General features: G+C 45.9%; 1 protein-coding gene across 3 annotated transcripts in view; it reads right to left on the reverse strand.

Moving 5' to 3' along the window:
• c2cd5 (C2 calcium dependent domain containing 5) overlaps positions 1–13,323 on the reverse strand; it is a 45,000-nt gene extending 31,677 nt beyond the window's left edge. The window contains exons 1-10 of one of the 3 annotated variants that reach the window (XM_080847733.1): positions 13,036–13,323; positions 12,279–12,314; positions 12,044–12,150; positions 11,575–11,661; positions 10,838–11,009; positions 10,322–10,417; positions 9,945–10,100; positions 9,255–9,459; positions 4,505–4,656; positions 1,498–1,722 (exon numbers count right to left, since the gene is read on the reverse strand). In XM_080847733.1, the coding sequence (XP_080703859.1) occupies positions 1,498–1,722; positions 4,505–4,656; positions 9,255–9,459; positions 9,945–10,100; positions 10,322–10,417; positions 10,838–11,009; positions 11,575–11,661; positions 12,044–12,133 (1,183 nt within the window). In that variant the 5' untranslated portion in view covers positions 12,134–12,150; positions 12,279–12,314; positions 13,036–13,323. The remainder of the gene's footprint in view (positions 1–1,497; positions 1,723–4,504; positions 4,657–9,254; positions 9,460–9,944; positions 10,101–10,321; positions 10,418–10,837; positions 11,010–11,574; positions 11,662–12,043; positions 12,151–12,278; positions 12,315–13,035) is intronic. The other 2 variants (XM_080847732.1, XM_080847734.1) reach the window with 2 other exon arrangements.
• Positions 13,324–14,954: the final 1,631 nt, after the last annotated feature.

Raw genomic sequence — 14,954 nt, forward strand, 5'->3', positions numbered from 1 at the left:
ACTTACTTACTTACTTACTTACATCCACACTGGTCTAACAACAACCTCACTCTCTCCCCCATTCCCTAGTGCACAACCTCACTGCTCCATTCCCTAGTGCACAACATAAATTCTCCAGAAACTTTAGGCCTATATTCACCAGTGCACACTCTCTTAGCTCTAGTAACTGATATTCAACCTTACTGCTCCATTCACTGTAGCAAGCTCACTGTACTGTTCATGCATAACAACCTCTCTCTTTAAGGTCATGGTGACACAATCTCAAGAGTTCAAGTCACTTGCACACAACATTTCTACCTGGGCTACTGGTATACAACCGCACTGCTCTACTCAACGATGCATAACGTGAAAGTGAAAAAAAAGTGAAAGTCCTCTCTATGGCAGAGGTGGTGTAGACACACACACTCTGAAATTAACCTCTGCATTTAACCCATCCAGGGAAGTGACACACACACACACACAGTGAAGTGAAGTGAAGAACCTCACTACTCTGCTCAATGTAGAACGTTCACATCATGCTCACTAGTTAACAACCTCAAACAACTGAATTTCCATGGTTTGTAATGGATACAGTTACATGTTTATGGCAGTATTGAGAAATCTTCCTCAAACCTAAAGAATGTGACCAACTATCTGGTTTCAACTCAAAAACCAAAGTACTGAAATCTGGCATGATTTTCCAATTCAGCAGTGAGACTGACATAATATTTAGTATAACTTGAAAGTTATGTCAGTTGTGACTGGCAATTTCATGAACAACTGCATGCATTGCAACTGCATTTTCCCCACTGCAAACGTTGTGAGGTTTGGTAGTATTTAAAAACGTCCCAATTCAAGCAGAAATAATAATATTAGTTTCATGACTATCCCAAAACATTGCAAGAGGAAAGAGCACAGTTACATACTAACACAATTGCTCTAACTGTACAAGTGGCTAACTATATATCTAATATATATGAACTCATGGCTAACTATATATCTAATACATATATTAGCTCATGGCTAACTATATCGCTAACTGTATTGTTCAAGCGTCCCTCCTGTTCCAGCTCTGGGGGACTAGAATCAGGATGTTTTCTCCCATCTATAGATAGGATGGGAGGGTTTCAAACTGGGCATGCTCCGTGAGGTCAAAGGTTAGGGGGTCAGTCAAATGGTAGATTCCTGTGATAACTGTGGTGTTTATTTTTGTGTGGGCCATAATGTCAAATTCACCCCTAGAGGACGAATCCAAAGATCTTTTCGGGCGTAAAACAAATGCTTTTATAAACAAAACAAACAAAAACTGGGGGGGGGGGGGGGGGATGGGGATACTGACCATGTGCTACACACATGCACAAACACACACACACACACACACACACACTCAGCATAATTAACTAATGGGTAAAGATGAGTTTAGTGTTAATGCAAACCATTTAGTGTGTGGGTCAGAGTGTGGGTGAGGTGTGTTGCTGCTGAGGGTTGAGGGGGTATATCACAGCGAGTGTGTCCTACCAGAGGCTGCCAGGAGCAAGTCCTCACTGAAAGAGACACTTTTTCTCAGCATGGATGCTTCTGAGTGGGTCACATGAATGGGGGGAGGAGTCGTGCTCCTGGGGGTTCCCGCTGATCCTGAGTGGCGGAGTTTGCGTGGGGGAATGTGAAGGGATGAGTCTGAGGAGAGGAGGATGGGAGAGCTGGGAGAGAGGAAGAAAGTGACGGGACGAGACGGACGGACGTCTGAGGGGGAAGACAGAGACATGAGGGGGACAGGAAACAGAAAAGTGGAAAACAGGAAAGGGGGAAATGGGACAGAGGAAAGAAAAAGGGGAAAACAGGAAGGGAGAAACCAGAAGGAAAAAACAGGAAGGGGAGAAACAGGAGGGAGATACAGAAAAGAAAACAGGAAGGAGGAAACAGGAAGGAGGAAACAGGAAGGGGAGAAACAGGAAGGGAGATACAGAAAAGAAAACAGGAAGGAGGAAACAGGAAGGAGGAAACAGGAAGGGGAGAAACAGGAAGGGGGAAACAGGAAGGAGGAAACAGGAAGGGAGAAACATGAAGGGAGAAACAGGAAGGGAGAAACATGAAGGGAAAACCGGAAGGGAGAAACAGGTAGGGGGAAACAGGAAGGAGGAAACAGGAAGGGGGAAACAGGAAGGGGGAAACAGAAAAGAAAACAGGAAGGAGGAAACAGGAAGGGTAAACAGAACGAGCCAGACACAGACAAAACAGGATGAGAAGAGGAAGATTGGTAAGATGGGTATGAGAAGAGGCGTATGAAGAACAGAGTGGAATCAAATAGAAAACAACAAGAGATGGACACACAAAGAAAAACAGGAAAAAGGACAAATGATGGAATGGTCTAGAAGTTCAGAGATGAAAAGAAGGAAGAACTTTCAAGTGGACCACAGGCAGAGATCTCAGGGTTGTGATTATAATGATAATTAAAATAATAATTTGTATTATTATTATTATTCAGTCTCATCTTGAATGTGATTTACTAATGCATCCAGCCTGGGGTCTAGTTGAAAGTTGGATTACTGGTGGTTGAACGCCCCAAAAGCAGTTACTCTGGTGAAGATCTGGGACAGATCTGGGCAGAATTAGGGCCAAACATGGGCGGGATCAGGCCATCAGGACCAAACCAGTGCCAAATTTGGTCCAGACCTGTCCCAGAGCGGGTTGGTAACTGGTTGTACGCCTGACACTCCGCTGGTGCACTAGAATGGCCCTTACTGCAAACTTTTCCATGTTAGTTTGGAGCGCCAGGGTAAGAAGTCCATCAAAATCAATAACTCTACTGAAAAAAAAGAGGATAGAAATGTCTTTGCGAAGTTAATTCAATTGTAGTCTCAGCTAGTGTGACTTTGATTTGTGTAGGAAACACTCTTCCAAACAATCTTATAAAGCTCTTGGACTGTGAACAATAGCATCGCAAAAATAAAGATGCACACATGTTGCTGTGTGTGTGTGTGTGTGTGTGTGTGTGTGTGTGTGTGTGTGTGTGTATGTGTGCGACCCAGGAACAAACACAACAACAAAACCTCTAAAAAAAGGAAAAAGCAAATTATCACAACACAAAATATACAATGACAAAAGAAAATAAACAGGACAAATGAGAGGGAGACAACACTAATATTTCTCTCAGTGCCCCCAGACGCTGTTTCCTTATAGTGTATAATTATCACAGGTATCAGGGGACACTCAGCAAAAAACAAAGTAAGGTCATATCAAAGGTAAGGGGCACCAGGGTGGAAATCACATCAAAAGGGTCTAGGGCAGGAATTCATTACTTCAGGAAGTCAAACAATTGGGGACTAGGGACCTGAAGATGGGACCTGCACGAAAAGGTTTTACGGATTGACAGTGTGGGGACAGATGGAGAGGATAGGGTAATGGTAACGGTAGATGTTGAAGGGTAAGGGTAGATGTTGAAGGGTAACGGTAGATGTTGAGGGGTAAGGGTAGATGTTTAAGGGTCCGGGTAGATGTTGAAGGGTAACAGTAGATGTTGAGGGGTAATGGTAAGGGTAATGGTAACAGTAGATGTTGAGGGGTAACGGTAGATGTTGAAGGGTAACAGTAGATGTTGAGGGCAATGGTAGATGTTAAGGGTAATGGTAGATGTTGAAGGGTCAGGGTAGATGTTGAGGGGTAATGGTAAGGGTAATGGTAACAGTAGATGTTGAGTGGTAACAGTAGATGTTGAAGGGTAACGGTAGATGTTGAGGGGTAAGGGTAGATGTTAAGGGGTTAGGGTAGATGTTAAGGGGTAATGGTAGATGTTAAGGGGTAATGGTAGATGTTGAGGGGTAATGGTAACGGTAGATGTTGAGGGGTAAGGGTAGATGTTGAAGGGTAATGGTAGATGTTAAGGGGTAATGGTAGATGTTAAGGGGTAATGGTAACGGTAGATGTTGAGGGGTAAGGGTAGATGTTGAGGGGTAATGGTAGATGTTAAGGGGTAATGGTAACGGTAGATGTTGAGGGGTAAGGGTAGATGTTGAGGGGTAATGGTAGATGTTAAGGGGTAATGGTAACGGTAGATGTTGAGGGGTAATGGTAGATGTTGAAGGGTAAGGGTAACGGTAGATGTTGAGGGGTAAGGGTAGATGTTGAGGGGTAATGGTAGATGTTAAGGGGTAATGGTAACGGTAGATGTTGAGGGGTAATGATAGATGTTGAAGGGTAAGGGTAACGGTAGATGTTGAGGGGTAATGGTAGATGTTGAAGGGTAAGGGTAACGGTAGATGTTGAGGGGTAATGGTAGATGTTGAAGGGTAAGGGTAACGGTAGATGTTGAGGGGTAAGGGTAGATGTTAAGGGGTAATGGTAACGGTAGATGTTGAGGGGTAATGGTAGATGTTGAAGGGTAAGGGTAACGGTAGATGTTGAGGGGTAATGGTAGATGTTGAAGGGTGTATGTGAAGGGGGTTTGGGTCGGGGTTGAAATATTGAGTAGACGATGAGGGGTAACAGGGTTAAGAGGTCAGGGGTCAGGATGGAGGTCAGGCCTTACCAGTCTTGGGTGTGAGGCTGATGTCGGTGTCGGAGGAGGAGGACTGGCGGCTGTAGGACTTGGAGGGGGAGAAGGAGAAGGCCGGAGCCCTCAGGGGGGTGGAGGGTCCGGAGGAGAGAGGGTTACAGGGGCACTCTTCCCCAAACACAGGCCTGCCGGAGAACCAGGGAACACACACCCCGTCACTCACGCTCACAAACGCACGTGCACACACACACACACACACACACACACATTACCACACACACACACCCCGTCACTCACGCTCACAAACGCACGCACACACACACACACACACACACACACACACATCACCACACACACACACACACACACATCACCACACACACACTCAAGCTCACATCTACACATGCATGCGCACACATCCTGTCACTCACACTCACACACATGCCACCATACGTTAACACCCCACATCACTCATACACACACATACTTGCGTGTGCGCACGCATGTATGCACACACACACTTATACACACAAACACACACACGCACACTCATCCACCCAATCACTCACTTTCAGACCCAGACACACACACACTCAAGCACATGCTGACACAGCAGGGATGTCAGGAGGAAGGGAGGATGTTTGTGAATGCGTGTGTGTGTGTGTGTTTGTGTGTGTGTGTGTGTGATGAAGGAAGGGAGGGAGGGAACTGCATGGCTGAAGGATGGGAAATAAAACAACCCCACAGAACACAGAATCACTTGAACTGAGGAGGAACGACGGCAGAAACGAAGGAGTAAAGAAGAAGAAAAGAAAGAGAGAGAAAAATGAAATGAAAGAAATGAAGAAGCATTTGTTTCAGCTAACCAAAGCAGAACGCTCTTGTAACCATAGTAACCAAAGCAGGGATGTACCCCAAGTTCTCGTGTGTGTGTGTGTGTGTGTGAGTGAAGAACTCTAAACTCAGAACACACGCGTCTGATTGGCTGGATGGTCTCCACCAACATTCACAGTCAGAGAAGTGGGCGTGCGCCACCAGCGGGACTGAGCTGTTGCCATAGTTACACGTGAAACAACAAATCGGACCTTTGTTTGTACGTTTTCTTATTCTAACCACTGAATGCAAGGTAGTAACCGTGGAAACACCAATGTCTCTGCACACCCTGAAAACCCACCAGAGGGTGCAAAGCACGCAGCTGGGCAGACTTCGCCATGCTGTTACCTGGCGTGTCCAGGTGTGGAGAGGGAGACTTCCGATTGGTTTGACTCAACTATGGACAGAGCCACCACAAGATTTCTGATTGGCTGATTTTTTTGACGGAGGAGCGCTCTTAATAGAATGTTTAGTTCCCCCGTCAGTTTTGAGAGGCGGAGCCTAGCTATCACAGGGCGTGGCAGGAAGGAGGAGGAGGAGGATGCTTTGGCAGCTGAAGGGAGTTGATTGGCTGGAGTTGGTGATGTCAAATCCTTCCCCATCCAATGGCAGGGGAGGTGATCGTGGAGGGGGGGTGGGGGGTCGGGGGTTGGGGTTTTGGGTGTTGAAGGGGGGGGGGGGGGGGGGGGGGGGGTGAAGTGGTCTGGAGCAGGAGGGTACCTGCCTACACTGTCTGGCTGCGGGGGCCAAGGCCTGAGGGAGGGGGGTGTTGGCACAGCGGGGACGGGGGGGTCCCCGGGGGCGACCGTGGCCCAGCGTACCGGAGAAGAGCAGCGTGGGATAGGACACACTGAAGCCCTGCGCCAGGCGGGACGCTGCGCCGTGCACGGGGCTGCTGTGGCTCGAGCGACAGCCCGACGACACACACGCCGCCGGAGATCTGGAAACACACACACACACACACACACACACACACACACACACACACACACACACACACACACACACACACACGCGCGTTGCACACGCACACTTGCACGTGTTAGACACACCTTCTGACTGGAATGCAACCACTGTAGGCTGTGGCTGCTCAGACTAAAGACTGATACACACACACTGACACACACCCTGACACACACACACACACACACACACCAACACACGCATAACAAACACACACAGGTCCTGTAGGATCCGCAGCACAGAACACAAACATTAAGAACAAAAACAACAACAACACTGAACAACACTGAACAACACTGAATTCACTCAACAAACACCCACTCACTCACTCTTTAACTGACTGACAAATATGTACAAGTTTAACAAAGGTTAACCATCAGGCTGTCTGTCTGCCTCAGGGCTGTCTGTCTGTCTGCCTCAGGGCTGTCTGTCTACCTCAGGGCTGTCTGTCTGCCTCAGGGCTGTCTGTCTGTCTGCCTCAGGGCTGTCTGTCTGTCTGCCTCAGGGCTGTCTGTCTGTCTGTCTGCCTCAGGGCTGTCTGTCTGTCTGCCTCAGGGCTGTCTGTCTGTCTGCCTCAGGGCTGTCTGCCTGACTCAGGACTGTCTGTCTACCTCAGGGCTGTCTGTCTGTCTGCCTCAGGGCTGTCTGTCTGTCTGCCTCAGGGCTGTCTGTCTGTCTGCCTCAGGGCTGTCTGCCTGACTCAGGACTGTCTGTCTACCTCAGGGCTGTCTGTCTGCCTCAGGGCTGTCTGCCTGACTCAGGACTGTCTGTCTACCTCAGGGCTGTCTGTCTACCTCAGGGCTGTCTGTCTACCTCAGGGCTGTCTGTCTGTCTACCTCAGGACTGTCTGTCTACCTCAGGGCTGTCTGTCTGCCTCAGGGCTGCCTGTTTGACCTCCACTTCCCAACACAGTTCATTTCTCCACCTTTAACTGAAGGTCACTAACGGTGGAATCAAGCAGATAGGTCCCCCCTTATGCGCCGTGGTTCTGCCTAAGGTTTCTTCCTGCCTAACAGGGAGTTTTTCCTTGCCCCTGTTGCCATTGTGCTTGCACTAACGGTACAAACCCATGCCACCGTTGTGAGCGACTTCCATCGCTTTGAGTGGGCGTGGTGTAGCGTGTGGAAATAGCATACAGTCCAACTGTCAAAGACGACACCAAACAATCTCATTGGCTGCTGCCGGGAAATATCGCTCCTCATTTGCATAAGTTTCAACATGTTCGAATTTTCAACGGACGCGTCGTTCAGATCGCTAATTTACGTCACAATGGATTGGCTCCCATTGAAATGCATTGGGTTTAGAGATCGCGTCGCTCTCAACGGTGGCATGGGTTTGCACCGTAAGGGGGTTTAGGCTCTGGGCTCTGTTAAGCGCCTAGAGGCAATTGTATTGTTATGGCGCTATACAAATAAAATTGAATTGAATTGGAACGTGCTGAAAGAAACCCTTCTGTTTTATCATGACCTGGACAGAAGGTTTGCCAATCATGTCCAATAGCAACTCCTGTAGATCAATGCAGCAAATTCAATTTTAATAATTTTGTATTATGACAGTTCAGATTCAAGGTCATTCTGGGGTAAAAAATATCTCTGGGATTAATTATAAACCAGAATGTTTAGTTAAAATTACTCACTATGTGCAATTGACATGCATGACAAAACAAACGTATATTGGATTTGAAAGGGATTTATAATGTATAGCTATGAATCTGCTTAGACAGGCAAACATAACAACACACTAAACTAAACTGAACTAAACTAAACTAAACTAAACTAAAGTAAACTAAACTAAACTACCTGTTTTATTCTATTCTCAGTGACTCACCTGAACCTAATCTCTACGACACACGCACCACACCAAAACAAACTACACTCCCTCTGCACAATGTAAGGGGCCTCTCAGGCTGCACCCTTTCCACTCACAAATGACACACACACACACACACATCTACACACACACACACACACACACACACACACACACACACACACACACACACACCTACATCTACATCTACATCTACATACACACACACACACACACACACACACACACACACACACACACACATATATATATACACAAACACACTCCACACACCCGTCGTATTCAGTGATCCAAATCTCAAGTTCTCTAAGGTTTCCAAACGAGCCGTGCGTGAAGGCAGGAAGAAAGCAGCATGCAAGAGAAAAGGGAGGAGCGGGAAAAAGAAAAGAGAGAAGGAGAGAGAGAGAGAGGGAGAGAGAGAGAGAGAGAGAGAGAGAGAGAGAGAGAGAGGCACATGCAGGGACAGGCGCAGGATTGAGTGGGGTGTGTTTGTGTATGAAACAGTTCAACTCTACCACGGGTATAAACATACACACACACAGACACACTCCATCATTAAATGTGAACTAGAATATAGTTACAGTGTATTTAAAGCAATAAATCCTTAAACTAATAGTCAGCATTTACACTCTCTCACACGCACACTCACTCTCTCACACACACTCTCTCACACACTCTCTCACACACACACTCACTCTCACACACACTCTCTCACACACACACTCACTCTCATACACACTCACTCTCACACACACTCACTCTCACACACACTCACTCTCACACACACTCACTCTCACACACACACTCACTCTCACACATACTCACTCTCACACACACTCACTCTCACACACACTCACTCTAACACACACTCACTCTCACACACACTCACTCTCACACACACTCTCTCTCACACACACACACACACACACACACACGCGCGCACACACACACACGCGCACACACACACACACGCGCACACACATACACACGCGCACACCTATATTCAAACAGTGACGAACTAACTGATGCATACCAAGGGCATTTTCCTCCATGCACCGGGCTAGCATGCAGCATGAAGGAGTGTGTGTGAGTGTGTGTGTGTGTGTGCTGTACTCACTCCCTGATGTCTTTGGACGGAGAGGAGTTGGCGGTGTGCTGGGCGTTGGAGGGGGGGTTGGTGAGCTTCTCCAGGGTGCAGGCGGTGCCGATGGCCCTCACCACGATGCCACTCTCCCCCTCCAGGTCGAAGCACTGCAGGTAGCCCACCACCGCGTTCCCCCCCATCTCCAGGACCTTCAGGCCAATCTTACGCTGGAGCTCCCCTGCACCACACACACACACACACACACACACACACACACACACACACACACAGAGACAGAGACAGAGACAGAGAGAGACACACACACACACACACACACACACACACACACACACACAACCACACACACACACAAACAAACACAGAATGTAAACTTCCAGAAGCAGGCGTAGAGAGATAGACACAAACACGTGCATATAGACACTCATGAATACAAACACAACTACACATACTGCTGATATCGGATTCACAGATCACAGAGATCAGATTCTCCTTCAGTAGTAAGGGCCTCTGGAGGGTTGGGATCCAGAGACTTTTGGATGAATGAACGTTTAGATTGTTTAGTTGGATCTAACCACAGACTAATGACAAGTTTGTGTGTGTGTATGTACCTGACATGACAAAGACGAGTCTTTGGCGGGCTTCACTGAAAGCTCAAGGTGTGTGTGTGTGTGTGTGTGTGTGTGTGTGTGTGCGTATACATACCGGACATGAGGGAGATGAGTCTTTGGCGGGCTTCGTTGGATGCTCGTGGTGTCCGGATGCGATCGATCCACTGATACTCTGGATCTTCATTCACCACCAGCTCCTCCACAAACCCATGGACCATGACAGCCCGGTAACACCGCGGAATAGACGTAGCTGTGTGTGAAACAGAGAGTTATACACATACACACACACACACACACTCACAAATAAAATCAGATCTTCACTAAAGCCATAATCCCATCAACAGAAGATAACGATGCAGTCATGGGGTAAACATGACCACACACAGACACAGACATAGACACACAGACACACAGACACACAGACACACACACACAAAACAAACAAACAAACAAACAGACAAAGATACTCACTGCAGAAAAACTTCACGCCACATGAGGACTGTCTGAAGCGGTTGAGATCATTAAAGAGATCCACCTTCACAAGGACGTTAATCTCACCACGGATACCTGAGAGGAGGCAACATGACATTTTAGTTTAGCACCCATGCCACTCACTACTGTAGGCAGAGGATAGTAAATGTACTGTGACTTGTTTTCTTTGCATTATTCGAGATCTGAAGACACTGCATCTTTTTTGCTATTTTGACCAATTGTCATTTTTCTGCAAATAAATGATCTAAATGACAATATTTTTATTTGAAATTTGGTAGGAATGTTGCCAGTAGGTTATAGAATAAAACTAAAATGTACATTTTACTTTAACACATACCAATAAATAGTAAAACCAGAGAAACTGATAATTTTGAAGTGGTCTCTTAATTTTTTCCGCGGCTGTATATAGGAAGCCAGCCAGAGATGACTGTGGCCGCCTCGCTACAGAGCAGTGTGTGTGTGTGTGTGTGTGTGTGTGTGTGGATGGAAGAGTACCGTGTATAGTGTCATAAATAGGAAGCCAGCCAGAGATGACTGTGGCCGCCTCGCTACAGAGCAGTGGGTCGATGTCGATGTAGACTTTGCCAATGGCATCGTTGGCACTATATGTGTCGTGATCCAACACCGTGATCTGCAACGGTTCATCCTGCAAGTCTTCATCATCCACCTATTCACACACACACACACACACACACACACACACACACACACACACACACACACACAGCTGTAATTAGACACTGATACGCTAAACAAGCATTTCTAGATAACACCCACATTACAGATATTGCCAAATAATGTGCTGCTTTTAAGCCTGAATTTCCTGTCCCTCCTGGCACAAGACCAAGGCTTTTAAGCCCAATCATCAAAAGCCCAGCAGTTTCTAACACTGTCAGCGCCTAACCTGAGCCTGGAGGAAAACTTCTCAATTCAATAACTCTGCCCAAGCCTGACCAACAAACACAGGCATAAGGGAATGGGTGTTGCATGCTCCCCACTCCCCCACTGGTTTTAACAAAAGTGCAACTTCAATCACCTTGAATGATACTTTTGCAAGCTGTTCACTCTAAAAACCAATGCTTAAAATCTGAGAATATGAAAACAACACAGAGCAAGAACTCCCCCCCCCCCCCCCCGCCCCCCACCACACACACACACACACACACACACACACACACACACACACACACACACACATAAACACACACACACACATAAACACACACACACACCTCAAATTTAAACCACCCAGAATTCCACTGAGGGTTTAGGGACTTGGGGTAGACGTCTGTTTTAAAAGTTGTGTTTCCAAATTTGACCTGTGAAATGAAAGGAAAGGAGAGTAGAGTCAGTGTGTGGATCTATAAACGACCCCAGTGAGTTTAAAATGTTCTTAAACTTCACCCATACACAACTACAGTGCCAGCACAGTGCTATTTTAAGTAGTATGAGAACACGTCTGAGAGTGACAAAAACTAAAGCATCAGCCATCAGTGGAAATAAGCACACAGCATGTAGCCCAAAGTATTTTCCGACACAGTGCAGACACACAACGTGCCACAGGAATGCTACGGCACTACTTCTCTGAAAACCCTGCAAATCTCAAGCAAAATCTTCACAACTGTATGTCACAAGACGCACGCAATATCCTGCAGGTGTGCCTTCAGTCCATGGGATTACACTTAAAGCGTAAACACTGACCTCCACAAAAGCATCAGTGAGGTCACTAGCTCGGTCCATGACGGGTAGGTGGCGTCCCGCCACAATCTTCGCTTTGAGTTTGCCTGGCATGATTCTTCTGTGTGTATCTGGCAAAAAGAAGTCAGTCAACCAACAGTAAAGTACTCAGTGAATTACAATAACAAGTCTTTGCGCTGAAGTACGGACACAGACTCCGGTCCTGTGGAGCATTCATTGACGCCCCCGAGTGCTTTACCTGTGAGACAGCTGGATCTGACAGTTTGTCGGCAGCCTCAAAGAGAAATGACAAGTAGGGGAGTGTCGCTTGTTTGATAGCGAAGAAGCTCAGCAAATGAGCAAGTAGTGTTTACAGCACAATTTGCTAGCATAACGAAAAACCTAAATGATATTAGCCAGGTATACAAAACTGTGTATTGTTGTTACTTCTCACACAACTACTTCCCATTCACACGGTTATCAGACATATAACATTGTAGCATGCGGCGTGGCAAAACAGGCGGCTCGCCAACCTCGAAAATGGCTATGACAACTGACAATATCAGCAACCGCGTAAGTTGCTAGTAAGCAGGCCAGAAATGAATGGGATAACGACTTGCTATGAAGCTAGCCATAACTGCCAAGTGTCTGTCCTCAGATTATCCTTACTTGCTTAGCTTGTAATTTAATTAGCCCCAAACTGGCTACTTAACACCGCTATGAGATAATCATGTGATAACTAGCAGCTGGTTTGAGAACGACCATTTATTTGAGTTACTGCAAAACATAGTGTTGCTCGCTTGCTATCGATTGTATCCCTGCATTCAGGCCGCACTATCGGTACCTGTTAAGTGAAGCAGCTAGCAGACTAGCAATAGCTAATCATGTCATGTCATAGCTTGACGTTACATCACGCTATTGCTAGTTACCGCCAAGGGTTAAACAATAGATCGCTTACATATTTCATTTAATGTAGAGTACCATTATTCTAGGATCAGTGTTTGCGAACTACTCACCGGAGTCGCAACGTTATAAAGCAGAGCTGCAAAAAGACGCAGCGTTTAATCTAGCGATCCATCGATTTGACCTCCCCTGGATGCCCATAACGTGAGTAGAAGAGTGGTTATCCTCTCCTTGACATGGTCTCAAGTCGGCTTGAGAACCTCTTACTGCTTTCTGCGATACATACACGTCACGTCAGTTTCCATTTATTGTGAAAATAGCATTCGCTTATCACAATTGGATAACTGGTTGGCTAATGAGAAGAACAGTACCCTACCGTTGTCAGGTTGACTGCAGTAACATCTAGCGTAAACACATTGCGGCGGGCTTCCTACGCCAACATGAAGTGAGCAACGTTACGTACTTCCGGAACATGTTAATCGGGAGCACAACAGTTGGCAGGGAGCCCAGAAAAGCTGTGAAACTTTACTGGTGTTTCATATTTCAGAATTTGCATATTTAGCCCAAAATCAATGAGCAATATTTATTGGAGTGAAGTAGTAGCCTTTATGTATACAAAGCCCTAAACTGCTATTAATCCCATCTCATTTTTGACAGCGTTTTTGTGTGATATGCGAGTTATTTCCCTTTTCCCCCGATAATGTCATTATCTCGATATAAAGAAACACCATAGATAATTACACGTTTTCCCATGATAACTTATGAATATGTAAGTAGTCTTCCTCTGTTTATGGTTTTGTCATGTGGGGCATGTCAATGGGGGTATTATTGTAGAATTATTTGTGTGGAGAGTTGTGTTACTATTTCAATCCGTGTGTGCGCAATCAGGTTTGTAAATGTGTAAAAGAATCTCTAAAAGCGAAATGAAATTTGCGAATGTGTAGGCCTACAGAACTATGCAGATATGTAGGCTATTAGAATCCGTTTGTGGATCACCAGATTTGTACATGCGTAGACAAATCTCTAAATGTTTGCATAAATCTGTAATTGTGGATTGAGATACAGTTACATAACAACCCACACACATTTGCAAATATTTCTGCAACAATACTACCCTCATATAAGTCATCCAGTGTAGAAATGACAAAGAGCAGTAGTTCCCTACATTGATCATTGCTTGATCACATAGGCTTCATGCTTGCTGGAGGCAACATCCACATCCGAGGTTGTGAGTATCACACAACACCATGGCTATTTGCAAGGCTTCATGCTGACCCAGTGAAACACTAGCCCTTTTTTTTTTTTAGAAGAAGAAGAAGATTTATTTTTGGGCTTTTTGGCCTTTAATCAATAGTTTTTGGTGAAGAGTGTGACAGGAAATGAGAGGGAGAAGAGGTAGGGAGTGGACAGGAGAATCACATCAGACCGGAATCGAAACTGTGTCCTCCATGGGCATCAAGCCTAAATGTGGTTGGTGCTACTGTTTGCACCACAGTGCCCCCCACACTAGCCCTTTAAATAACAGCCTTTCTCTTTCTTCTTTTACTAGACCTTTCAGCAGCCTTTGACAAAGTAAATCACAACATTCTCATGTGTCAATTTTGGCTTGAATCTTTGCAATCATCAGTGATATTTAGGTTTAGGCCCAATCTCAATACTTCCCCTTACCCCTTATCTTACCCCTTACCCTTGAAATTGCGCGTTCATGTGAGAGCTAGTGGTGTCTCAATACCCAACTTGATCAAGATTAAGGGGTAAGGTTAAGGGGTGTATGGCCCTCGTTTTTGAGATGATCGGAGGGCTACCTTAACTCCAAGGGCTATCCCAGAGCACACCGCGAAACCAGCTCGGGAATTTTCAAAAAAACATGGCTGCTTGAAGCAAGGAATATTTTACATGAATAAAGCTATCTACACAACTTTTTATATGTTTATAATGACTCGGTTTGATCTGAAATGTGCTACTCGAACGATGTATAGTATTTTAGGTCTTAACTGAAGCTTTCAAACGGTAGTTTTAGGATACATTTAGC

The sequence above is a fragment of the Sprattus sprattus genome (assembly GCF_963457725.1).
Source record: "Sprattus sprattus genome assembly, chromosome: 11".
NCBI lineage: Eukaryota > Metazoa > Chordata > Actinopteri > Clupeiformes > Clupeidae > Sprattus > Sprattus sprattus.